Source organism: Sphaeramia orbicularis, chromosome 14, assembly GCF_902148855.1.
Source record: "Sphaeramia orbicularis chromosome 14, fSphaOr1.1, whole genome shotgun sequence".
In the NCBI taxonomy this organism is placed as follows: Eukaryota; Metazoa; Chordata; class Actinopteri; order Kurtiformes; family Apogonidae; genus Sphaeramia; species Sphaeramia orbicularis.
In genome coordinates this window covers 3,483,530-3,510,493 of record NC_043970.1, presented here as the reverse complement: position 1 = coordinate 3,510,493, position 26,964 = coordinate 3,483,530, and the positions used below count along the sequence as shown (strand labels likewise).

General features: G+C 39.1%; 1 protein-coding gene across 5 annotated transcripts in view; it reads right to left on the bottom strand.

The window, feature by feature from the left end:
* Positions 1 to 26,964, bottom strand: part of myo7ab (myosin VIIAb) — a 105,122-nt gene that overhangs the window by 19,287 nt on the left and 58,871 nt on the right. For 4 of the 5 annotated variants that reach the window (XM_030153369.1, XM_030153372.1, XM_030153374.1 and 1 more), the window contains 17 exons: positions 26,779 to 26,863; positions 26,436 to 26,654; positions 21,833 to 22,150; positions 20,574 to 20,780; positions 17,985 to 18,161; positions 15,694 to 15,783; positions 13,376 to 13,503; positions 11,881 to 12,007; positions 11,623 to 11,742; positions 10,299 to 10,472; positions 7,752 to 7,979; positions 4,640 to 4,810; positions 4,451 to 4,568; positions 3,543 to 3,669; positions 2,006 to 2,175; positions 1,722 to 1,912; positions 1,513 to 1,634 (listed from right to left, as the gene is read on the bottom strand). In XM_030153369.1, coding sequence (XP_030009229.1) covers positions 1,513 to 1,634; positions 1,722 to 1,912; positions 2,006 to 2,175; positions 3,543 to 3,669; positions 4,451 to 4,568; positions 4,640 to 4,810; positions 7,752 to 7,979; positions 10,299 to 10,472; positions 11,623 to 11,742; positions 11,881 to 12,007; positions 13,376 to 13,503; positions 15,694 to 15,783; positions 17,985 to 18,161; positions 20,574 to 20,780; positions 21,833 to 22,150; positions 26,436 to 26,654; positions 26,779 to 26,863 — 2,772 coding nt within the window. The remainder of the gene's footprint in view (positions 1 to 1,512; positions 1,635 to 1,721; positions 1,913 to 2,005; positions 2,176 to 3,542; positions 3,670 to 4,450; positions 4,569 to 4,639; positions 4,811 to 7,751; positions 7,980 to 10,298; positions 10,473 to 11,622; positions 11,743 to 11,880; positions 12,008 to 13,375; positions 13,504 to 15,693; positions 15,784 to 17,984; positions 18,162 to 20,573; positions 20,781 to 21,832; positions 22,151 to 26,435; positions 26,655 to 26,778; positions 26,864 to 26,964) is intronic. The other variant, XM_030153370.1, reaches the window with a different exon arrangement.

Below are 26,964 nucleotides of genomic sequence, written 5' to 3'. Positions count from 1 at the left end.
TTATAACGTACAGATCACAGTGGATCTACAAATACACAAAACATTTAATAATAGGCAGAATGTTGGTACAATTACACTGACTTCTATTAAGACATTTCAGATTGTTCGTATTTTGTGTGAAAGGATAGTTTGTAAGTGTCAACATTTTTGTAGAATTTTACTTTTTACGCTCAAACAAAAGAGAAAAGTTTGCAGTTGTCATTATTTATAGGTTATTATGATAGTATTTTACTGCTCTGATCCACTTTAGATCATATTAGTCTGTATGTAGAATATGAACTAAAAAAATTTTTAATTTCTTCAGTGTAATTTTTGCATTTGTCATATTCATCCCTCAGGCTGGATTGGACCCTTTGGTGGGCCGGTTTTGGCCCACGGGCGTTTGGCCCACGTTTGACACCTGTAGTGCATCGGGAAAATATTCACAGAGCTACACTTGTTTACATTTCCTTGTGTTACAGCTTTATTCCAAAATAGATTAAATTTTTACCTCAAAATTCTACACACAATACTCATAACGACAAAGTGAAAAAAGTTTGAAACTTCTGCAAATTTATTAAAAATCAAAATCAAAAATATAACTTTTTTCTGGCAAATGTGCACCTGTAGATTTTCTGTACCTTAGATCACATGAACATTTGATGAGTTTATCATGAATAGTTGAAAGTAACGACTCCTTGAAATTTTTCTTGTTTCTACTGAGAATTTTGCTGCTTCAAAAATATCAATGAACTGTTTTTAATAATAATAATGGATTGGATTTATATAGTGCTTTTCTAGACACCCAAAGTGCTTTACATTATTGACCCATTATTCATTCGCTCTGACATTCTCCCTCTGGTGGTGGTAAACTACATTTGTAGCCACAGCTGCCCTGGGGCAGACTGACAGAAGCGTGGCTGCCAATTTGCGCCTACGGCCCCTCTGACCACCACCAAACATTCATACACCAGTGTGGGTGGGACTGGAGACGGGGAGGGTGAAGTGCCTTGCCCAAGGACACAACGGACTGACTAGGACAGAGCGGGATTTGAACCACCAACCCTTCGGTTACTGGACAACCCGCTCTACCACCTGAGCCGCCACATTTTCTCTACACGAAAAACAACTTGAATATCACAAACTAAGCAACATCTGCTAATTCAAGACTTTTTTTTTTACTAAAGCAAAAAAATCTGCCACTGGAACAAGTGAAATTTATCTTTGTAAAATTTCTTGAAATAAGATTTTCAAGATCTATTGTCTAAAAATCAGTTCTTATATCTCACTGAAAAGTTACTCTTTAGGTGATTGTCTTATTTTAAGTGTGATGAGATATTTGGACAACAAATGAGAAAAATACACATGGTAAGAATTTGATTTTTTCCAGTGAAGCACTTAATATTTCTGTTTGAGGCCAAAACTAAAATACATTTATACAAAAAAAAAAAAAAAAAACCCAGAGCAGTGTGTGAGGCTGGTGCATGAAGTCTAAACTGTCTACAGTCAGCCCTGTGGGGTTAGAAAAGACACCTGAAGTAGTCGTAGGAGAACTCCTCCAGTGTGTAGGCCTTGGCTCTGTCCTCGTCTGAAGGATTCATCTGAGACAAACTGACAGATTCTCTCCTCTGGTCAGGCGTCATGGTGACCAGGGCCTGACAGACAGACAGACAGAGGACAGAGGGTTAGGATGGAAAATAATGATGTCACAGGTAAACTTAAAGACACATATGTCCACTCACCACTATGTCATACGGTGGTCTGGAGATGGTGGGCAGCACATAGACACAGTCCGAAGGGAAGTTTCCTCTGTGTTTAGTCCGGTCGTTGATGCCGTGAGCCCAGCCTGAGTTCATCACCTGTTCTCCATCTTGTTCATCCAGGATGATGAGATCCCCTTTACAGAAACTCAGGAAGGAGGAGTCGATGCCCGCTGAGAAAAAACATAAAAAATACAGTCAAACATTAAAAAAAAAACATACTGAATGTGAAATGTGGAAACCAGGGTTGAGTGAGGACCTCGTACCAGGGTTCAGACAGTCCAACAGTCCCACCACGTACTTGGACCTTCTCCTCAGCCCCTCCAGGAAGGTGACCACCAGGTCCCGGATGTCCTCTGCATTGTTGGACGTAAAGGTGTACTCGTCTCCTTTGATGGTGGCCAGGGTGAAACTCTGACCCTGCAGTTTACCTCCTCTGGGAGTGAAAAAATAAATAAATAATGAAGCACAAACAATTAATCAACTCCAATCGATTAAAAAAAGTAATTAAATTCAAATGAAATTTTAAAAATTCAACTTAAATTCTACCAAGTGAGTACAAAATGCACACTGACACATTTAAGAAGTTAATTATTGACGTAGCACAAAAATAATAATGCTTATTAACCAGTGTTGGTGTTAATCAGTGACGTATGCCAGGATGAAAAAAAAAAAAAAAAACTAATACAATTTTTATTTAGTAGATTGAAAAAAAATTTTTTTGTGTGTATTTTGCATTACAAATATGGTATTTAAAGGGTTGAAAATATGACAGTTATTGAGTATTTGGTATTTTTGTTCATGGCTCAAGTTGATGAAATACGAAAATAAAAAAATAAAAAAAACTAAAAAAAACTGTATGAAAAACATTTTGACATTACTATGGAACTGCACAGATTACACACTTTCGGTGGTTTGAAGGGCGTCTATGGGCTGGGCACCGGAGGGTAGGGCTGCACGATTCTGGCCAAAAGTAAAATCCCAGTTTTTTCCTCTAAAAACTCATTCATTCATTTTCTGAACCCGCTTTATTCTCACTAGGGTCACAGGGTCGCTGGAGCCTACTTATGGGCGAAGATGGAGTACACCCTGGACATGTCACCAGTTCATCACAGGGCTGACATACACAGACAAACAGTCACTCTCACATTCACACTTATGGGCAATTTTAGATTAACTGATAAACCTATCAGTGCATGTCTTTGGATGGTGGGAGGAGCTGGAGTACCTCTAAAAACTCAATTTCTGGGTAAAACTACAGAAGACAACAGAAGTAGTCATGTCGTTTTCATGTGCAGCCCACAATGAAACACACTGCTCCCACTCTGACATGTGTTGGTGGTTGAGGGGCTGAAATAAGTTGGTTGTGCTGCTGTCTTTGACTGGTACCACCTTCAGGCCGAGTTTGCAACGAGGAATGTTTTGGTCTTCATCGGAAACTTCAAACCCTTACCAATTCCACACAACCAACTCGGTCTTGCTATTTTTATCCACAAACTTCTCACTCTCCTTAGCAAACACCATTTTTGTACTGTTGTCTGGAGACCAAAGACTGTGGAGACTGCTCTCACAGTTAGGAGGAGGAGCCTACGGTAGCCTGGAGGAGGAGCCTACGGTAGCCCCAAGGCACACGGCCCGGAGACACGAGAGAGATGAAATTTGGTTTGACGATTCCCCTTTTTAAAATATCGTCCTAATTAATTAGATAATTTCGATTTAAAATTGATGAATCGTGCAGCCCTACCGGAGGGTTAAATCAAACCTCTAGAATAACAGTCTTAATCAGTGGGTTCACTCTAATACCTGCTGCTGGACACTGCAGTGATCTCAGGGAATGAGAGCTCCAGAAGGACCTGCTCCTGTTCATCCACAAAGTAAACCCCAGTCCAGTTCACCGCCACGATCACATCGTTCTTCGGCAGACTCGGCCCTGTGGACGCAGTGGTAAACGACACAGACACACAGTCGATGATACCTGGGTCAGGGGGTTGCTCTTTATCCAAATAAAAATTCTAGATTTTTTCAAAACTGTTACTTTTTCCCCCAGACCTTGACTTTATGTACTTTTATACTTGTGTGCCTACTTTTTTGGTTGAGATTGTACCTGTTGTGTGTAGTAGAAAAGTTCATTTTAATAAATATATGAATGAATGAATGGATAATCCACATTAAATTCTGTTTTACTGTTCTCAGTTGCATTTGAATAGAGTTTTTATTCATCAGTTCAGATCTGCGCTGTTTCTTTTAAGCTTAAAATTTTTATCTGTTTTATCTATTTATCTGGTTTTATGTAAAGCACTTTGAATTGTCTTGTGCATGAAATGTGCTATAGAAATAAACCTGCTATGCCTTACTGGCAGAAAGGTTTTCAAAACATATAAAAATCACAAAAATGCATATATATATAACACAAACAAGTTTCTCTTGCATCATTCCAGTACTGACCGGTTAGTGAAATCGTCAGGTTTTTTATGCTTTCCTCATGTATTTCTTATTTTACTAGATTATGTGTCTTTGTGCATACTCTAAAATTTGACTATGAGAGAAACTTTTTCCATACTTTATTAAGACTTTCACACAAAATTCCTGACATTTCAAGGTCTGGAAAACAGCCTTTCAAAATACAATACTTTTTAAGACTTCCAAGACCTGCACATGCACCCTGCTGGGTTTATACTGTGCATTGCAATCAGCATTTTAAGTTGACCAACCTGAGAACTTGAAGGCCTCATAGAAGCGGGAGAACAGTAAAGGCCATTTTAAACGAGCAAAGTCCACCACGTCCTCCTTCACCCTCTGTGTGTTCAGCCTCCTCTTGGTGTGTAAACCCTAAACAGGTACATGAGGTTGGTTATTCGTCAGCTCATGCATCAAAAAGCATGTTACAGCTGATCCAGTACCTTCTTGTGGGTTGTGATGATAAGCTGGGCCCATTTGTCTGCAGTCTTACTCGATGTGATTTCTCTGTCGGGGATGTAGGAGGGGATGAGGCTCAACAGGCGTTCCTGAAGGATGTCAGCGCCGTAGTCCACATAGTACTGCTGAGACGCCAGCTCTGCCAGGTCCTCCTCCTTTTGGACAAACATGCCGAGACAATGGTCAGTTTTGAGTATCTTATTGTTATAGCTGCCCAACTCATACACAAATGGACAAAAGTATGTGGACACGTTGAATTCAGGTGTTTCTTTTCTAACAGGGTCTGAGATACAAAACAAAAATGACTAATGTCAGAATATAGTTTTATATTGGGATAAATATCATATTGATTCATCATGAACAGGACATCTTACAGCTGCAGACATGATGTGACCCAATATTTATGTCCCTATAGTTTAGAAACATCAGTATTTCCTGAAGTTAAAGTGAAATGTGAAAAAAGCAGATGGTTATTTGTGGTAGAAAATTATTATTTACAGTCAGAGCATGAAAAATATTTTAGAAATTTTGAGGTAGAGCATTTAAAAATCATAGCCATGGATTAAAAAAAAATAATTTTGAGAGAAATTAAAGTAAAAACCATCTCTGAGGCATTTTACAAAGATAACAATTTAAACCAAACTAATTTGTCCCAATATAAAACTATATTCTGACATTTGTCATTATTGTTTAGTATCCCAGACCCGTTAGAAAAGAAACACCTGAATTCAATGTGTCCACGTACTTTTCAGTATATAGTTTATGAGTTAATGATAATAATAATAACTAGAAAAGCACTCGGAGAGCGCAGACCTCCGCCAAGGCAGATCAGTTCCCCCCCCCCCCCATCCCACCAAAATTTAATCATTTGTTCTTTGCCAATCTGCACCTACAGCCCCCCTCCAAACATTCATACACCAGTATGAGTAGCAGCACTGGAGGCAAGGAGGGTGAAGTGTCTTGTCCAAGGATACAACGGCACATGACTAGGACAGAGCAGGATTCGAACTGCCAACCCTTCGGTTATTGGACGACCCACTCTGTGACCCCCCTCCTCCCCCAGTTAGGCAGTTATGCTATGAGGCTAACGATATGCAACCATAAAAACAGTGTAGCAGGTAAAAGATAAGCCATGTGGTGACACAGAGAGCTCTGATCTGTTCTTCGTTGCTTGTGCCCGGCAGTAAACCTTTAGGGCTGAAAGTTAAAGCCCATGCGAAGCCCAAACCTGCAGATCCTCAAATTTCCCCTCGAGCCTGGCTTCAAAGTGAGTCACCCTCAAGAGACCAAGACTCCAGCTCCAAAGCCGAATCTCCAAAATGATAACACTTTGTGCAATGTGAGTGGGTGTTGGTGCAGAAAATTCTGATGTTAAACCACATAACAGCAGTTGGTGCAAGTTACATACATACTAGGGATGTAATGATATGAAAATTTCATATCACGGTTACTGTGACCAAAATTATCACGGTTATCATTATTATTGTGGTATTGTAGAAACTGTGCTCAAAATGTTCCATAAGTACTTATACACACACTGAAATAATTTAACCAAGTTTTATTTTGAAAAAAAAAACAACAAAAAAAACAACAAATAAAATACTTGGCACAATGCACTTTCTCTTGGCAGAAACATTCAAATATTAACCCTTTGCATTCTGAGCCTATTTTGGCTGTTTTTCAGTACTTTTGATTTTGCCTTTATATACTATATAAACAAATGTTTACTGTAACCATGTTTAGTATCTTTTTTTTCAGCACAACATTTATATCATCTGCCTATTATTTTTTTCACTTTAACCTACTATATCAACACAAAATGCCAGAAAATACAAAAAAAATATATAAAATTCGATTTGAAAAATGTATATAATTTATTGCATAAATAACACAAAGATGCTTAATGAACCTTTTCAAAGATTTTCAAAGTGAATATTGGTTCCAAATATTAGGGATATAAAATCTAAATTGTAATAAATTAAAACTATACTCAAATATTTGACATGAAAGCATAGCTTTACATAGGTGTTTTCTCCAGAAAAGTGCGGTAATCAAACACTTTATCATGATAATTAGAATTTAAACGGTAATACTAACCGTCTGCAATTTTACCGCGGTTTATCATGATACCGGTAATCGTTACATCCCTAATACATACAGTACATACATACGATTAACTTGAATCAAACGCTTTCTAACAGTCAGGAATGAACACGTTAGTGTCAGCACTGAGTCACAGTCAAGGCATGACCATACCAAACGGAAGTGAGGATTATGAGACAAAATTCATCCAATCAATGTGAAATCTGCATTATGTTCTATATACGATATACGCCATGAAATAACTGGTAGGTGTTGTACAACGCCGCTTTATGGACAAAGGAGGCAATGTGTCTACAGATACACATTTCACTTCTTATAGTAGACAGATAAATATACTTCAGTACTTAGTACTTAAAAACACTTAACGCTCAAGTCATTACGGTCACCTGTATATTCTGCATAATTGACACTGGGCTCACTTTTGTGTGTGTGTGTGTGTGTGTGTGTAATTTTTTAGTTGACTGTTTTTATACTTACGTTGTCCTTTACTTGACTGTTTTATACTTATATTCTATTCTTGACTGTATAATTGATGCGTGTATTTTATTTGAGCACCTTACAGAATGGAAAACCAAATTTTGTTGCACTGTGCAATGGTATTTTACAATGACAATAAAGCTTATTCTATTCTATTCTATTCTATTCTATTCTATTCTACTCTATTCTTTATTGATCCCAAATTGGGAAATTGCAGTGCAGCGGCAACACCATGACACACAGTACAAATAGAACAAAACAATAAAAAACACAACAAAGGGGCAAACACACTATTCCAAATAAATTCTAAGTATAAAAACAAAACAGGTAAAAAATCTGGACAATCAAACAGCAACAATAAACTATAATGTGCAAAGTAAAGTGGAGAGGGGAATGTGTGCATAAATAACATTAAAGTGCATTCTGGAAATCTGTTAATGACCGGGTTTAAACATCAGACAGAGGTGAGTTTATCGTACATAATCTGCTTTAGTTGAAATAAAACCTGCATCTCACCCTCTCACATCGATACTCTCCAAACTTCACCCCTCGAACGATCTGCTGGTAGATGAGGTTTGTGGCGACATAGTCGTCAGCCGGGTCATGCCAGGGGGTGAAGATCTCCTTCCTGAAGAACAGCCTCCAGGGGGCGTTTCTCTCCTGAGCGCCCTGCTCCTTGGCGTACTGTTCACACTGAGACACGGCGTCCATCACATGATCACTTCCACTGCCGAGAGACGACACCTGGGAAAAGATAGTTACAGATTTATTCATACCACACAACACAACAGTGACTGTATGAGGCCTCGTTATGGACTGTGGTAACCCTTAAACCCCTGAAGTGTCCATGGTGAGCGTTCTGAATGTATGATTTATTTTAAATATTCCTATAAATTCAACCGTTTGCTCAATACACCCCCCACCGCCTGTGGAATGGGGGGTAAAACACAGACCAGTGAGTGAGACCGACTCACTATGAAAATAGATGGTTTGGGCTTTTTTTTTTTTTTTTTTTTTCTTTTTAACACAGTTTTCCTTGTGGTTTTTTGTTTTTCCTGTTGTTTACCATGCTGTGGTGATTTTCCATTATTGTTTTTAATGTGTTTTTACTGAGTTTTGACCGTGTAACTGCTTTATGGACTTAAACAGGTGTCAAAAAGCAGCTGGAGTGATTTAGAAAAAAAAAAAAAGAGTCCAAAACTAAAACTACTGGTCCCAAATTCAAATCCCTGTTGTTGTTCAGTGTGTCCCAGTTCACAGTTGATGTTCAACATCCTAAATCTCTTATTGATGTCCATTCTAGTGCCTTATTTAGTAAAAACCTGTCAAAATTCAGTTCCTCTCTTTGTCTTTTTCTGTTATTCCACCTGTTTTGACCCTAAAACACATAGTAAAACTAAACCACTAAAGAAAAGGAACACAAGCACATACTGAATTTTTCCGACTATAAGGCGCACTTAAAATCCTTTAATTTTCTCAGAAATCAACAGTGCGCCTTTTAATCCGGTGCGCCTTATTTATTAATTCTGGTTGTGCTTTCTGACTGATTTTATGTGGTACATGGTGCTCAAAAATCTGTCAAAATGTTTTAGTACGACTTTGGTAAGCTACGAAGCCACACCACTAGATGGATTGTCAGAGCATTACGGTAGTCAGGAGTCTCGCGGAGTAATACATAGTACTGTGTTTTTTTAACATAATATTATGGCGTGTGTATAAGGAGCCCAAAATTCGCACCTGTTAAGAGACATGCTAACAAAGCGGATTTCAAACTCAAGGCTATCAGTCACGCAGTAGAACATGGGAATAGAGCAGCTGCAAGAGAATTCAACATTAACGATCATCATTCTGGGTGGATTAACCAAAGAACTCCAACCGCTAGATATTGGTGTCAACAGGTCGTTCAAATTTAAATTGCGAGCTGCGTGGGAGCATTGGATGACAGAAGGCGAACACACATTCACCAAGACAGGGAGGTCACACCGGGTGAGTTACGCCACTATCTGCCAATGGATTGTGGATGCCTGGGCTAAAGTATCAGCCTCAAGTGTCGTCCGAGTTTTCACGAAGGCCGGAATCATCACTGAACAGCTAAGTAACAGCAACGAGACTGACTCAGATAATGACGAGAGAGATCTGGGAACGCTTGATGCCAAAATCGCCCAATTGTTAAACTCAGACATTGAAGATGAAGAATTTGATGGATTTGTGGAAGAGGAATGCACTGAAAAAGTGAGTGGGTGGCTGAACGATATGGACAAAATTTCATATCTCGATATTCATGGCAGATATCGCGATATTGATACAATACAATATGACTACGGGTTCAGTGAAAACCAAGCATTTTTCAGAAAAATACAAACATCATAATACAAAAGAATGTGGAAAGTGCAGTTTTATTTACAAGAACTCACTGCCAGTCATCAACATCAACATAAATTTGCATATGCATTCAAGGGAAATCGTAAAAATGAAATTTGTCGTGACTTCCAGAGCTGTACATGCAGGGCGAGCGCGGGGGAAATCTATATCGTTTATATCGTTGCTTTTTCAATATTAATATCTTGAATGTTCATATCTAGATATAGATACGATAACGATATATCTTTCAGCCCTAGATTGTATTGTTTTGTATTTTTATTACCTCCGCCAAGGAGGTTATGTTTTTGCCAGGGTTTGTTTGTTTGTCTGTTTGTTTGTCTGTCCGTTAGTGTGCAACATAACTCAAAAAGTTATGGACAGATTTTGATGAAATTTTCAGGGTTTGTTGGAAATGGGATAAGGAAGAAATGATTAAATTTTGGTGGTGATCGGGGGTGGGGGGGCACACGGGGGGGGTGGGGGCACTGATCAGCCTTGGCGGAGGTCTGCGCTCTCCGAGTGCTTCTAGTTTTGCTAGTGCTGGCTCCCCCTCTTTATTCTAATGTTACAACTGAACAATGTACTCACAGCAGCTTTAATGAACCTGAAAGAGATGCAGATTCACAGCAGCACCTTTACCTGGAATCAGGGCTCAGGGGTTAAACCTTTCCTCTGTAGATTTACAGTATATTTAGGACATACCTTGTCAAACAGGGCGATGTACAGAGAGAAACCAAAGCGATCTCTGAGGTCGATCTTGTCAGCCAGAGCATTGCACAGCTCACTGGCGGTGGTGGCTGAGTCGGCCAGCAGAGTCTTAGTGGTTCCATCCATAAATGTGACAGGCAGCATGATGGGTTTCTTTGATTTGGTGGCCTGAAGAGCATACGCAATCCACGTTTAGGAAATAATCACACTGTTGCTTTTGTTTCCATCCTTTCCAAATGGCATGTGGCCATGTTGAAATAAGAAAATCAAAATAAAAACTTATAGAAACTTATAAAAATGACACTGCTGTGTATACAGTGGTCAAGGTACCACTGCATACATAGCAGTATGATCACTGTATGACTATGTCTACAGTGGTACTTGACTTACCACTTTAATTTGTTCTGTGACCGAGCTTGTAACTCAATTTGCTCTTATATCAAACCAATTTTCCCCATTGAAATTAAATGAAATGCCATTAATGCGTTCCAGCCCCTAAGTCAAAATATGTCGAGATAATCGAGATAATGTCTAGCATATTCAAAACATAGTTCTAACCTATGTATAACTTATATTGAACTTATCTCCGATGCATATTGACGTATGTAGATAAATTTTACCTGTTCTGGACAACCTCTTTTCACCTCTTCCTAATAAACGGCAAAATGTTTCAGCACCTCCCCTCTGGACATCCGATTTTATTGGATGTTTTATTATATTGGATGTCTTATTTATTGCCATTCCTCCTTTTCTTCATTCTTTTGCACTGAAGAGAGTAAGCTCTACCCAGTTTTGTTGTATAGCCATTGCACAATGACATTAAATTCTATTCTATTCTATTCTATTCTATTCTATTCTGTGACAGCAGGAGATAATACCTGTAATACCTAATATCACCATAATCCTCAAATTTACATTTAAAGACCTAACCAACTAAAATAAAATACATTTAAATTAAATACTCATTAATTTTCCAAAGCCTCAGGGAGCCTCAGCAGAGGGATGAAAGAGCCACATGTGTCTGTGGAGCCCAGTAGGATATATAAAAATGGAGTTGACAGGAGGAATCTGTCAGTACTCCTCCAGACACTGTGGTGAGCAGAGACATAGACGATCCACCACCAGAATACATACTAGTCCTACAACATCTGTCTGTTATATATCGTCATATCTAAATCTCACTTGTAACTTGGATTTTGAGTCGCAACTCAAAGAAAAAAAAAAAAAAATCGACCAAGTGACGTAAGTAAGTTGGTGAACTCTTAAGTCAAGGTGCAGCTGTAGTTAATTTGTGTAACCGAAAACAACATGTACTCACCTGCAGTTCTAACCAAGATGGAGGCTGGGTCCGTGTGCGGTTCACAAATGTCCTCCTTAATCTTTCCTCACAATATGGAGCATAACCAGGAGGACCGTTGACCAGAAATGTCCGCAAATACTGTGAGAAAGACGAACAGGAAGAAAAACGGTGAAGTAGAAGCTAGAGACACTATAATTAAAATACCACAATGAAATAACTAAAGCATGCACAGTGCTTGAACAGGAAATCCCAGATGAAAAGGACTACTGGTCTTACTTTGACAAATTTCTCTGATGGGGCGAAACAGCCCACGCAGAGTGACAGCAGGATCCACCCTCGGGCGTGGCTGCTTTTGGATGGATTCTGAGTCAGCTGTTTGCAGATCTGACAGTAGATCTCATCCCTGAAACAGATCACAAGCACATCCATCATCTAGACACACTGTAACTCCAAAGCACTTAAACAATTCAAATATGTTCACTGCTACAGTCTGGGAATAGTAATCCCAATTAAAAAAAAAAAAAAAAATAGTTCCAGTGTCCCTGCATGTCAGCGTCCTGTTCTACCTGAATCCCTCCCCAGTTGAATGTGTGAGGTTGTCAGATTCTGTTCTATGTTCCAGTCCTGTGGTCTGGATACAGGAGATCAAGCTCCCAATAGAAGTAGGCGGTGCTTTCACTGGAGGAGAACTCAACTAATTCAGTCAAGGTCCATATATGACTTCCATCAGTAATCAAAAGGAACTATATTGATATCTCAAACCATTTACATGGTATAAACCATCAAAATATGGACCATTAGAAGGAAAGGCACATTATTAGCATTTAAAGAATCTGTCAAAAATTCGAAAATTCTCAAAACTGTGAACAAATTTTGTAAACATTGTACCAAGGAAGCTACAAATAAAATTAGAAATGAATCTGACCAGTAGTTTCATCAGAGATGTTTGAAGAAATTGCTAACAAAGGCGACGATGACAACGACGCCGGACACAGCGCCTTCACAACAGCTCATGGACGATTGCCCGGTGAGATAAAAAAAAAAAAAAAGTGATGCTTTTTAGCTTCACGTTTTCACCCCAAGGAGAGACAGATTTCATTGGACACATGGTCCTAGGCCAGTGTTTTTCAACCTTGGGGTCAGGACCCCACATGGGGTCGCCTGGATTTCAATTGGGATTGCCTGAAATTTCTAGTAATTGATAAAAATAAAATAAAAACGAACTAATAAAAAATATATGGTGAGTTGAGAGAGACAATCAATACATAACAGACAAACTCTGCAGCTGAAACTGAAGCACTGTGGTTGTTTATCCGTCAAATGTTCACTGTGGTCGGTTTCAGATGCTGCAGTTCTTCATAATTCATAGTTTGAGTTCTTGTTTGTTCAGTATTAAATGTCAGCCTTGTAAATCCAAGCTGGACTGACTGTACATATCCTGACCAAGGAAAATAAAATTCTCACTTTGTGCAGTAATCTACACCTGACTTTACTGCCTCCATCCACAATAATATACATTATATAGACTAAATGTCCTCTGAAATTAATGTTTATATACAACATAGTATAGCAAACTATTGCATGATCAAAATTAAATTAGTTTTAGCAAAAAAAAAAAAAAAAAAAAAAAAAAAAAACCCTCTGTTTTGAATGTCTGGGGTCGCCAGAAATTTGTGATATTAAAATGGGGTCAGGAGTCAGAAAAGGTTGGGAACCACTGGTCTAAGGCGATGAACCGTTACTGTATGGACTATAGGTCACAGGGTCAGACCTGAGGGCGGGCCTTAGGATGCCGTTGCCAATGATGAAGTGAAGTTTCTCCAGGTTGGATGTGGGTCGCTCCTCAAGCATGCTGTTCCCCTGTACGCTGTAGTCACCCTCCGTCAACCGCCTGGTCACCTGACAGGGACATTAGAGACCGAAAGGGTCAGTTCTCATACGATATCTGTGATTATTAACATGTTAATAAAACCAATAAGACATTCAGATTAGATTTCAATCAACTATAGTTTAATTTCCTATTAATATTTGGAGTGTTTATATCCATCACACAAAAAACATATACGCTGATAAATACATGTACAAAACTGTGTTTGCAAGATGGAAGGGCAATGAAACATTGTCATATATCATCAGATGTCAAAGCTAAAGTCAGCCTCAGGTGTCTGGTCATAGATCTGTGGTTACATTTGGGTGCTTCTATGAAACTGGGTTTATTTTGGTACCTGGCACTTTTCCAGTTTTTTTAGACCCAATAATAAAAGAGAAATGTTGGCACACTTTCCCCCAGGATGGACCTAATGATGACCTCAGATAAAAGCAAAAAAAAATTATACTCTTGCTCTGATCCATCCCATAATTAATGAATTTTTAATCAAATATTGGGTCCAAAAATAGGACCCAAAATTGGGACAGTTAAAGCTACCTAGGCATCAGTGTATTAGATCTGAAAACACGTGTGTAAATGGTCTTGTATAGATTCTAAAGACACTGTGTTAAACGTGTCAATCCTAGTGGTTTTTCTAATCCACACATGAAGGTTTTTCATTGGTCTCAGTCTTATTCCAGGTTTGGTGTGGAACCCATCGTGTCCACTGGTGTTACATGTGGAACCTGCCCAGTTAAATGCTTATAAATTGCGAATGATTTTGCAACAGTGGTCATTTTTATGAAACACTCTGTCTTGAATAATTAGTTCAATTCCCAAAATGTACCTGTGAGAGAATAAAGAGATATTCCAATAAATAGTAGCACATAATTTTCGTGTCCTTTTGACTGTGTTACATGCAGAGTTTTGTATTAAAAATAATGTAAAATAATATAAAAATGTGTTTTATCTGAAAAATCCTTTCTCCTTTATCACAGTAAGTATATATTTTTAAAATAGACCCAAAGTGCTTCATAACATTAGTCTATATCTGGTTTGAATTTTTAGCCCCCATGTCTTGTTTTTAGGACCAGTTTCATAGAAGCACCCATATATCAGCTTCTCAATCAACATCCAACTCAGCTTATATAAGTGGCATTGAAGTATTGAATAGTATGAACTATGTCGTATTTCTATATTAAAGGATTCAGATCTAAAGGCATCATTAGAGTGGTCAGAATCAAGTGTTGTGATGTTATATCCATATATTTAGATGTGAACTTAATATGCAACTGTGGGCCAACATGTCACTGTGAGTGTATGTCACCACAAGTGAGACGAAAACTAACGCAGAAGAACGAGAACCTGTAAAAGTGGCAAAACAACAGAAACACTGATGTTGTTTGTCTAACTGGACATGATTCTAAAATGAAAGAATAAAGTCTGATGCTGAAAAGTCAGCGTTTCTTCTATTCGGGTGAGTTTTATTCTGAGGGTTATGAAGGTATAAAGTTATTATGGGATGCTCTTATCTTTGCTAAGTTACTGTTTGTTGATCCACGGTTCAGAATAAACTGCGACAGTTCTGACCTTGTTTGGACGAATCCAAACAGATGTTAAGTTCAGCTATTAACAACACAAACCGTACATGGTTTGTGGTTTTACTGTGGCAGGAAGATTAGAAGACACACTGTTATTTTGACTGATGATACCATAATACAGATGAATGTAAACAATGAGCTGTAGACTTTATTCAGTGAATATAACAGTATATGGATACAGTGTTAATTCGTTGATAATGCTCAATAATTGCACATATATCATACAGTTTATCTCTGACAGTCTTGCATAATTACTCATACACTGCACATTTATGTAAATATATATTTTCTCTTAGTAATAGTAGTTTATATTTTATATTTTACTCTAATTCTCTTTCGCATGCCATTCTTAAATGCCTCTGTTTTATTTGTTTTCATTTCTGAGTTCAATTATTCTATTTCTATTTTTCTTAAATTCTCTTGGCATTCATTGTGGACACAAAGTAAGATTTTCATTGTACAGGTAAACCTGTTTCTGTACTGTACATATGACAATAAAACACTTTGAATGTTGAATGTAGATGGTTTTGGTAGCTGTGATCTTCCTCCTACTGTGGAGAGGTTGGAATATCAACGCTACATCCAGTAAAACTCCTTTAGAATCAAACAGAAACATGTCACCTCTTCAGTGATCTTGGATTTCCTCTTCAGGGTGAGTGACACCAGCTTATGTCTGACACTGTTCCTCTTCTGGCTGTCGATGGAGCTGTTCTGTAAACACAATAGACAGCTGACACACCATATCATACCAACACATTACCCTTTGTCTTTTACCTATAACTTTACCCATTTCAGACCAGTGGAGGCTGGTGAAGTTATTTTTTGGTGGTGCAGTATCCAAGTCAGTTTTCAGCAGCACTATAACCACATATCACCACTAGGATACGCCAAAGCACACACACCACTATTTTAAAAATATTAATTTAAATTAAAATAAAAATAGACAGTCTGTGTTTTCAGTCATTTATTTTTTAAATATAAACTTCTCCGTCTACCCTTCACACATTTTTCCATGACTATAGTAAAAGTCAGACATGTCCCTGATAAGTGTCTTTAACACTGATCGCTGGACAATACATTTAGACCAGAGGTGGAGGTAGGATGGGTAGTGTCAGAAGTGTTACCCACTGAACTATTCAGCCACTAGTGCAAGAGCCAGTTGTATTACTGAACTATCTGCTGATATATATTAATATGTAGTGGATGGTCATCATTTTGTCTTGGTTATTTTTAAAGTGTGTTCACCCCTGGTTTAGACGATCTTGTGTCATTTGCATACTTAGTGCCATTAAAAATGCATGGGTCAGGAAAACATGTATATTTGCAGATATATTAAATTAATTGGTTTCGGGTTCCCTTCACATTAAAGAGGGAAGCACTGGTCATTAGAGAATGAACTGTGGACAAATTGTGATCAACTTAACACGTTTATTCAGTCGCTGAATACATGTACCAAACAAGCAGTGCAGCGACGACACATGGAACTGACAAGTCTGATGATCCTGTCCTGAGGGATCCGATCACTCAGACGACAGACTGTACTGCGATGACAGCACAGACGGTGAGCGACTTCACCACAGCACGTCACAATGGCACGTTCTCTCTGTTGTATCGTAAGTCATGGCATTTTGAGCAAAAACATTTGGGCGTTTTCTGCTGCCTTTACATACAGGATGGGGAAGCAAAATTTACAATATGTTGAGGCAGGGATTGAAAGACAGTGTATGACCAATTAGTTTATTGAAAGTCATGACAATTTATTTGCCACAAGAAAATGTCCATAATAGAAAATGTTTTTATTCTATGTGTCCTCCTTCTTTCTCAATAACTGCCTTCACACGCTTCCTGAAACTTGCGCAAGTGTTCCTCAAATATTGGGGTGACAACTTCTCCCATTCTTCTTTAATAGTATCTTCCAGACTTTCTCGTAACAGTTTTGCTCATAGTCATTCTCTTCTTTCCATTCTAAACAGTCTTTATGGACACTCCAACTATTTTTGAAATCTCCTTTGGTGTGACGAGTGCATTCAGCAAATCACACACGCTTTGACGTTTGCTTTCCTGATTACTCATATGAGCAAAAGTTTCTGAAAAGGTATGGATAATAGTGTTAGGTATGATTCTGACATCAATACATGTTTGGTTTCAAAACAATTGACGTAGTGCCTGCTGAGAAAAAACAACTAAATGTTCATTGTAAATTTTGCTTCCCCACCCTGTAGACTATTGACCACACCTACAGTTACCAGTCAAACATGACTCTGTACAAGAGATTCGACTCAATGTCCGACATTAAGGGATTAGTCCAAACGCCAACGTTGTGCACGTTGGGAATGAAAAAAGTACAGCTGTTAACTGTGTTACTCATCTGAGCAACATCTACAAAATAGACACCGGAGCAAATCATTTTATGGAAAATACACCACGTTTGGACCATGTGTTTTTAATGGTGCTCAGTATATTTCTGAAGAAGGTCTTGATTCTTTTGGGGGTGTGACATTTACTCTTGTGGGCAGTCCTTAAGGCTCCTGTGGGTGGTCCTTAATGCTCTCCTATCTCTTGTATTGGAGGGGGGTCTACTGGTCCATTTACAACCAGGGTCTATATGGTAAATTAAGGCAGGGCCTTGGATCCAAACAGAAAACATGTGACTCGACCGTTCACTAAACCACCCAAAACACTTTGAAACTCCACTTGAATGCAGATTCTAGACGGTACTCACAGCCTGTTTCATGTATAGCACATTTATTTAAATATTCGTGTTTTTGTAAAATTATTTAATGTGATACCTATGGTCTTCGTCTTCATGTGAGATAGGTGGGGCGGTGCCCTAGCACCCTCTATTGACGACCCGCCACTGTTTCAGACTACCTTAGATTATTTGTACTATCTATGTGTTGATGTGCTCTCACCTCTCCTTCCACCTGGAGCTCCTGCAGCTCTCTCTTGTATGTCCTCTTGCCAAGGGTCTCATAGATCTTGGTCATCACAGGGATCTTTTCACTGCCATCATTAATGACCATCTGACACTTGGGCTCAGGGAGATCTCCCATAAACCTCAGGACTGTGATCCACACCGCTAAAGCTGCCTGGAGGAAGCAAACGCACATTCTGTCGTTCAGCAGAAAGGGCTTCATTTCATAATTATTTCTGTTGTTACATTAACTCTTTCAGTGCCAGACAGTTAAGGGGCTAATAAGCCTTAAAAGTGCCACAGAATTTGGCCGTTTTTCAGTATTTCGCGTCGTTTTTATAATCGAAGTCTGAATCGTCATCAGAACTCATTTTCTAGCAGATGGGACTGTTTTGACAGATCGCTGTGTTTACGATATTACTACAAAATGGCCATCTAATTTGCATATGATTTCATTCATAAATTCATTCAAAAAATTTCCCGAGCAGAAAACGAAACGCGAGCTCTTCCTTGGTCAAAAACCGCTCGGTAACATCTGACCGATTGCTACTTAGATTCAAAACGCACCGGACGCAGCCGATTCATTATTGATCGTAATTTGCAAGAAGATTTGAAAGAACGTCATCAAAATGTGAGAAAGAAAAGGGGGTGGATGGTTTGTTTGTACACAAATATGGCGTGTTCTCCAAAGCCGATCTGATCGGCCCGTGGCACTTTAAAGGTTGTATTCGTAAAGCCGATTTAATCGGCCCATGGCACTGAAAGAGTTAAAGCTGTAGGAGACTTTCATCACCAATTTTTCATCAGATCTGTAAAACCCCATTCAAGTATCACGAATCCGTAAGTCTTTCTGTGATTACTCACCTGAATCTCTTGCTTCACGGTGAACAACTTCGAAGTGTACTCCACCATAAACAAACCATGTGTTTACAAACAGAGCCAGTAGGTAACTCGGGCATCTTCAGAATTTTGTTGCGACGTGCATTGTGGGAAGCGGAACTTCCACTTGTTTATGGTGGAGTACACTTCAAAATTGTTCACCGTGAGGCAAGAGATTCAGGTGAGTAATCACAGAAAGACTTACAGATTCATGATACTGAGACTATGACTCTGGTTTTACAGATTTGATGAAAAATTGGTGACGAAAGTCTCCCGCAGCTTCAAGTCAGAGGTGTCAAACAAACACGCTCCAAACCAGCCCAAGGGATGAATTGTTATTAGATATTAGCAAACAAGGGTGTCAAAACCCTTTTTAATTTCAGGGTCCACATACAGACCAATCTGATATCAAGTGGGTCAGACCAATAAAATATTATCATGATAACCTATAAATATTGACAACCCCAATTTTTCTGTTTGTTTTGGTGTAAAAAATAAAATTACATGAACATTTTGACATTTACAAACTATGCTTTCACAAAAAATGTAAATCACCTGAACAAATATGAACAACCTGAAATGTCTTACGAGAAGTAAGTATAATTTTAACAATATTCTGCCTGTTGCTAAATGTTTTGTGCATTTTTAGATCCACTGTGATCTGTAAGTTCATTTACACATGGAAGTAAAGTACATGTGTAAATGATAAACTGAGGCATAATATTGTTAAAATAAAGTTACTTTTCTTGAGAAATTGTTGTTTGTTTTCGTATCTAACAACTTCTGTAAACCACTGTGAGGTAACCTTGTTGATATTGGGCTCTACAGATAAAATTGAATTGAATTGAAGAAATTTCAGGTTGTTCATGGTACATAGTTCATGTGATGCACATTTTTAAAGGGTAGTTTGTCGATGTAAACAATTTCATGAATTTTCATAATTTCACTTTTTCACACTAAACATTGTTTATGGGCCATTGTTGTGTGGGGCCATGACATCATTTACTGTGTAACCCTGTTTGTGGCTCTTTCAATCAGGCGAAACATCTGCAGATGATCAGCTGAACCAGCTACCCTGATTGTCAGCCAGCTAGAAAAGACAGTCAGACGAACACCTCAGCAGACCCAGATGCAACCAACCCCTCCAACCACAGCGGGAGCCTTCTTTCTTTTTAGTTAACATTTAACTTAATTTCTTTTAGTTTGGCCTGGGGGTGGCCGGTGGTCAAACTTTTTGTTTTAGATTTAGTAGATAAGTTCTTTTCAGTTAGGGAGGGGGAGCAGCTTCTACGTGCCTATAGGGGGTGGCCTGCCTTCCCCCTCCATTTTATTTATTTTTGCCGGCACCTCCAGGTCCTTTTGGTTTGTTGAGTTCATTTTTGGTATGTATTGCCTTTTTGAGTTTGTTATTTTCTTAAATGACTTCATTGTTAATTCATTGGGTTACTTTTGTTTAATTTCATTAATAAAATCCTTAAAGTCATTTAATTTCTATGGTGTCCTTTCTTTATGTTGGGGTCTCCTTTCCCTTTGAGCCGATTTACTTTCTTATTGTATGGAGACTGTAACAGCCATTATTCTATTATTTTATTGGTCCATCCCTTTTGAGATCATATTTGGCTGTATGTGGTCCCTGGACTAAAATGAGTTTGACAGCCCTGCAATAAGTGATGAGAATGTAAGGGTTGAGGTCAAAGGTCAGCCTCACCAGCTGGTCTCCTTCATCCTCATGGAAGAGCAGCGGTTGTTTGAGTGGTCGTCTGATGTAGGTGTGGGTGGACACACCCTGGAAGTACGTGGCTGCGAACTTGGAGAACTTATACTCAGACAAATCCTCCTCTTCCTCCTCTGGTAACGGAGGAGCCTCATTCAGCACGTCTTCTGCTTCCTCACCACGAGGAGTGTTGACCAAGTCCTGAACAGCAGAAAGACAAACACAGATGTATAACATATATGTATGTATCTAACAGTATTTACAACAGGGGTGTCAAACATACGACCAAAGGGTCCAATCTGACCTGTGGGACCGATAAATACTGACAACTCCAAATGTTTTTGTTTTAGTGTAAAAATAATAAAGTAAAATTACATGAAAATGTTTACATTTACAAACTGTTTTTTCACAAAAAATATGAACAACCTGACATGTCTCAAGAGAAGTGCAATTTTGACAGTCTTCTGCCTGTTACTAAATGTTTTGCCTTTGTAGATCCACTGGGATCTGTAAGGTGTAATGTGCATGTGTAAATGAAAAACTGAGGCAGAATATTGTTAAAATTCCACTTATTGTTCTTTAGAAATTTCAAGTTCTTTATGTTCTTCACATTTTTTTAAAAGATAGTTTGTAGATGTGAACATTTTCATAATGTAATTTTACTTAAACACACAGAAAACTTTGGAGTTGACATAGTTTACATTAGCTTATAATGCCTGTTATTTTTCTCTCCTTCACTGTGGTTCTCCCTCAGGTTTCTCTTTTCCCACTGGGTTTTTTGGAGATTTTTCTTGCTGAGAAGGAGGGTCTAAGGACGGGGGATGCCCGGGACATTGATCCATTTGGTTCACTGACTGTTTACTAACTGATTACTTGACCGTTTGCTGATTTTCATTGTGTGTGTGTTTTTTGTTTTTTTTTTTTAAATCAACAAATTCTGTAAAGCCCTGTGAGGCAACTGTTGTGATATTGGGCTCTATAAATAAAACTGAATTGACTCCTCCTCCTCCTCATCATTCTCCTCCTCCTCCTCATCATCATCGTCCTCCTCCTCAACACAGTAATCAATATCTAACATCGACTGCTAAGGGCCCTATTATCAATGTACATATTACACATTTCAGACATTGATTACAGCTTAATTAGGTCACATTTATTTCCAAATATTGTTGAGTTGCTGACCCCTGACCTAAAGGCTCATCAGTATCTGGACAGTTCAATGCTGATATTTATTGTAAATCATGTTTACGTACTTCAAATCCAGCCGGTGCTTCTCCATCCTGATTGGTCAACGGCCCTGTGTTGCCCAGGAAACCAAACATGCGGTCCACCATGTCCGAGTGGTCGACGGGCTGCTCCTTCTCCCTCTCCATCTGCTCCAGCAGCTCCTTCTTCCTCCTGGCCTCCTCCTTCTCCTCGCGCTCCCTCTCCTCCTGCTGCTGGGCCAGCTGGACCAGACGCTCCTGGTGTTTCCTTTCGGCCTCGGCCTTGGCCCGCCGAGCCGTCATCTGGTTCCTCAGTTGCTCCTCCTCAGCCAGGCGCTGGCGCTCGGCTTCCAGGCGACGCTGCAGCTGTGAGGGGAGGAAACACAAGGAGAGGGGTTCACAGAGGGAGGCAGGAGGTGTGTGTGGATCAGCACTGGGATTAACATGTCTGCTCACAACTAGTGCAGATGAACCGAAGGGGGACAGGAAACGAACCTGAAGTGGGAAGTTCTAAGAGAACTGTCTCTAAGTATAACCTGACAACAGTAAACAATTCAGAGCAGGGGTGTCAAACTTCAGGGGCCACATACAGCCCAGTTCAGTCTCAAGTGGGTCAGACTAGTAAAATTATATACAATAATAGCCTATGAATAACGACAACTCCAATTGTTTTTCTTTGATTTAGTGCAAAAAAGGTAAAAGTAGAGTATTGAAAATGTTTAAATTCACAAACTACCCTTAAACAAAAAATGTGAATGACCTGAACATTCACAACCAACCTGAAATTTCTTAAGAAAAATAAGTGCAGTTTTAACAATATTATGCTTCAGCTGATCATTTACACACATGTGCGTTCCAATTTACAGATCACAGTGGATCTACAAGTACACTAAACATTGAATAACAGGCATCTGGAACTGAACAATATCATTTAATGTTTTGTGTCTTTTTTGCACTTTGAAAATTCATCATGTGGGCTGAACTGAACCCTTTGGAGGGCCAGTTTTGGCCTGTGGGCCACATGTTTGACACCCCTGATTTGGAGTATTCTCACAGCTGACAGTGTACAGTACCTCTGTTCAATGTGATGCTGATATTTTGTGGGGAGACCAGCAGAACCAAACATATACAATATAAAGCACATCTAACAGCAGCTGTTCTGGTACTCCAGCTGCTCCCACAGAGCCCACCCTCACCCACCCTCACCCATCTTACCCACCTGCCTCCTTCCTTGTTGCCTCACTGGAACTGCACTGGAACTGGACTTGCACTGGAATATTTATTTGATAATTCTAACAAAAAAAGCTATTTACATTCTGTCGACTAGATCAGGGGTTCCCAAAGTGGGGGTCTTGGGATGCCAAAAGGGGGTCGCAAGATGATTTTCAGAAACCTCTTGAGGTGATCCTTGAGGTGGTTATGACTGATTAAGGACAAGATTGTTGCAACTGTACTTTGGAGGGCAGATATTGATAATGTGAGTTTCAAGGTGCATTAGGAAGTGCTTTTACTTTGAAAGCGCAAAGGTTTCATTAAAACAGCATGAACAACAGCTTATCAGTGACAAACAGGTGAGGGATTGTTGGGCCTACAGGTTTGACTAATGTTGTTAAATTAATAAAAATAAACATAAAAAGGCCACACAGCCTACATAACCATTAACATACACGCTGCCTTGAACCCCTGCACAAAAAACAGAACACAATGATTAAAATGTCAAGTACCCACAAGGCAATACGACAAGTAGGGCTGCACGATTTTGGCAAAAAAAAAAATCCCGATTTTTTCGTCTAAAAACTCGATTTTCGATTTTGATTTCGATTTTTGGGTAAAACTACAAAAGATAACAGAAGTCAGCATGTCGTTTTCATGAGCAGCCCACAATGCAAGGCACTGCTCTGACCTCAAATCTGTGATGGGATCACGTGATGAACCCACAGAAGTTTATTTTTTCTTAATTAAATCTTTACTGAATGAAGTAGAGTATACAAACAATGTATACAACCAGAAAATAACATAAGTTTGCCAGGGGGGATACACTATAATACAATGTCCAAATCAGAGCAAATACTTATGTTTTTTACAGCCTTTTTGTTTCCAGATTTATCTAACAGCTTTAAATAAAGTTCAACATCTTTCAAAAAATAAATAAAATTTGGTTTTGTGTTACAGAACTAACATTTGTGAATGAAAAATTTAGCAAGAGGACTAAATTAATTATTTAAAAATTTTATATATATATATATATATATATATATATATATATATATATATATATATATATATATATATATGTGTGTGTGTGTGTGTGTGTGTGTTTGTGTGTGTGTGTGTGGGTGTTGTTGTTTTTTTTAATTTGATTTGATTTTTTTTTTTTTTCTGGGTATCTGGGCCCACAGAAGTGATACCAATGTAAGTCAGTGACAGGCATCAGTCGTGCGTGCGTGGACCACGTTAATATGAGTGATCCCCATATGGTTCTATTTAAACTGGGGGATCCGTGTGTGGAATAGACTGACCCAGGACACGCTGGAGGGATTCTATCCCTGGAGCAGGTGGATGTGTGTGGGCACAGGGCTGTGTGGGCTCCTCTGCTGAGGCTGATGACCCTGAGACCCAGACCCGGTTCGGAAGAAGACAGTACGGTACGGATCCGGGACAACGGAAGATGAGTGATCCGCATGCAGTTCTATTTCAGTTGCGGGATCCGTGCGTGACGCCACGGCTTACAATGCTATATGTACTGTGGGCTCATGAACACATTTAAAGTCCGGTCATTACACGGACTTCTGTGACAGACCGCTGCCACTGATAGGAGGAGGAGCCTACGGGAGCCCGCAAGCGTGCGGCCCGCAGGCACGAGAGAGATGAAATCGATTTTACGATTTCCCTTTTTTAAAAATCGTCCTAATTAAAAAATCCAATTTCGATTTAAAATCGATTAATCGTGCAGCCCTAACAACAAGTATACCACAGTATCATTGCGTGACTCCTGAGCGCATGTTTTTTTAATGTTTCAGTCACTTCTAGGATATTGGGGGTCACCAGTCTCTGGCACCGATATTTTGGGGTCGTGAGTTGAAAAGTTTGGGAACCCCTGGACAAGATAATGAACTGAGATTAAAGAAACGTGTACAGAACCAGTCATTTATTTCAAGTTTAGATTCAATTTCAGAAACAGGACATGAGGCAGTGAACAGACACTTGAAGAGTCATTGGAGTAATTCACATGACAAACAATGCAACCAAGTGGAAACAAGAAGAAGAAATAAAGGTTGAATGGTGACAGACGAGGGCCAGGCCAGGATCACATGGGAGGATTCACGAAACATTTGGCAATATGATGTGGACGCTGTTTAGGGGTGGGAATCCAAAACCGGTTCTGACTTAGAACTGGTTCCAACTGATCAATTCCATCAAATTTGCACGTCTCCAACATTATCAGTTCTTCTTAACGACTCTCTCATTTCCCAGCACAACATTTTCTGGTTTTCCCTACGTCGCATCACAGTACATTACGTAATGGGCTCTATGTGCAGCCCTACTACTTCCTGAACTTCAGGTGGGTCCTTTATTTCCCGTCTTTCATTATTGGACACACTGATTAATCCAGGTGTGCCTAATTAATGAGAAGTCACAACAAGAAGCAGCAGACACACCTGGATTAATCATATTGTTTTTGTTGTTGTACTGCACAGGTCATATTACAGCATCTGACCTGAAAAAAAAATTAAAATTCTACTGTCCCTGTATGTCAGTGTCATGTTCTGTCTGAATCAATCTCCCGTTGAATTTGTGAGGTTGTCAGGTTCTGTTCTATGTTCGAGTCCTGTGGTCTGGATGCAGGACATCAATCCATATATGACTTCTATCAGTGATCAATAGGAACCATATTGATATCTCTAACCATTTACATGTTATAAATCATCACAATATGGACCATTAGAAGGAAAGGCACATTTTCATATTTAAAAAATTCGTCAAAAATCAAAAAATCTAAATTAGTCAAAAATGTGAACAAACGTTGTGGATATTGTCCCAACAAAGCTACATGAAAATTCTAAATTAATCCAAACAGTAGATTGAGAAAAAAAGATTGTTGAAATATAGACTTTGGTGACCTTGAGTTTGACCCTTCAAGGTCACTCAAGGTTAAAGGTCATGGACCCAAATGAAAGTCCATATATGACTTCCTATCAGTGCTCAATAGGAACTATACTGATATCTGGAACCATTTAAATGTTATAAACTACCAAAATATGGCAAATTTTTAATATTTAAAAAATCTAACAAAAACTCAAAAATCAGAATTTCTCAAAACTGTTAACAAACTTTGTAGACACCATCCCAAGAAAGATACATGTAAAATGTGAAATGAATCCGACTAGTAGTTTCATCAGAGAAGATGTTTGAAGAAATTGCTAACGAAGACGACGGCGGAGACAAAGGCGACGGCGGATACAATGCCTTCACATCAGCTCAAAGCCCATTGGCCGGTGATAAAAACCTCCCGTTTAATCCTGGCCTTACATCAACACATAGATAAGGCTGTGACACATGCGGGTCCATTCCTTCAGCACCAGTAGGCCTGTCGTTCACACACGTTAACCACATAACTCAAGTAGCAGTAGTAAATATAACAGCATGTTACCTCTGCCCTGAGCCTCTGGCAGAGACGCCGGGCGATCATGCCTCTGGTGTAGGCCTGGATGGTCACCACAGCACGGAGGCGCCGCCAGAAAGTCTGCCGGATCAGGAAACCACGGCAACGGGCTTGGATGAGAGTAATACGACGGCGTGTCATGCGATAGCTTTTGTAATACTTCCTGGACCTGTAAACAGCCTGGAGGCGCACGAAGCCAGACTTAATCTGAAGGACAGAAAGGACAGAACATATGATATTAGACGTACACAGGTCAAACCCTTATGAACACCTATCGTCTTTTACTCACCAATAAATTCTACAATACATCTTAAAAATGCGCAAAACTCACAATTTGATAATTCTTCTTGCACTGATATCCCCTCCAGAACTTCTGAATAACAGTCACTGCTTTCCTGATTCTGAGGAAGTTATTCCTGATGAAACAAAGAGGAAAACTTATCACAGAGCGTCAGTTAAGTTATTCCACATCTTTGTACTTGGGATGTCCTCTGATCAGATTAGATTTAGTCACAAT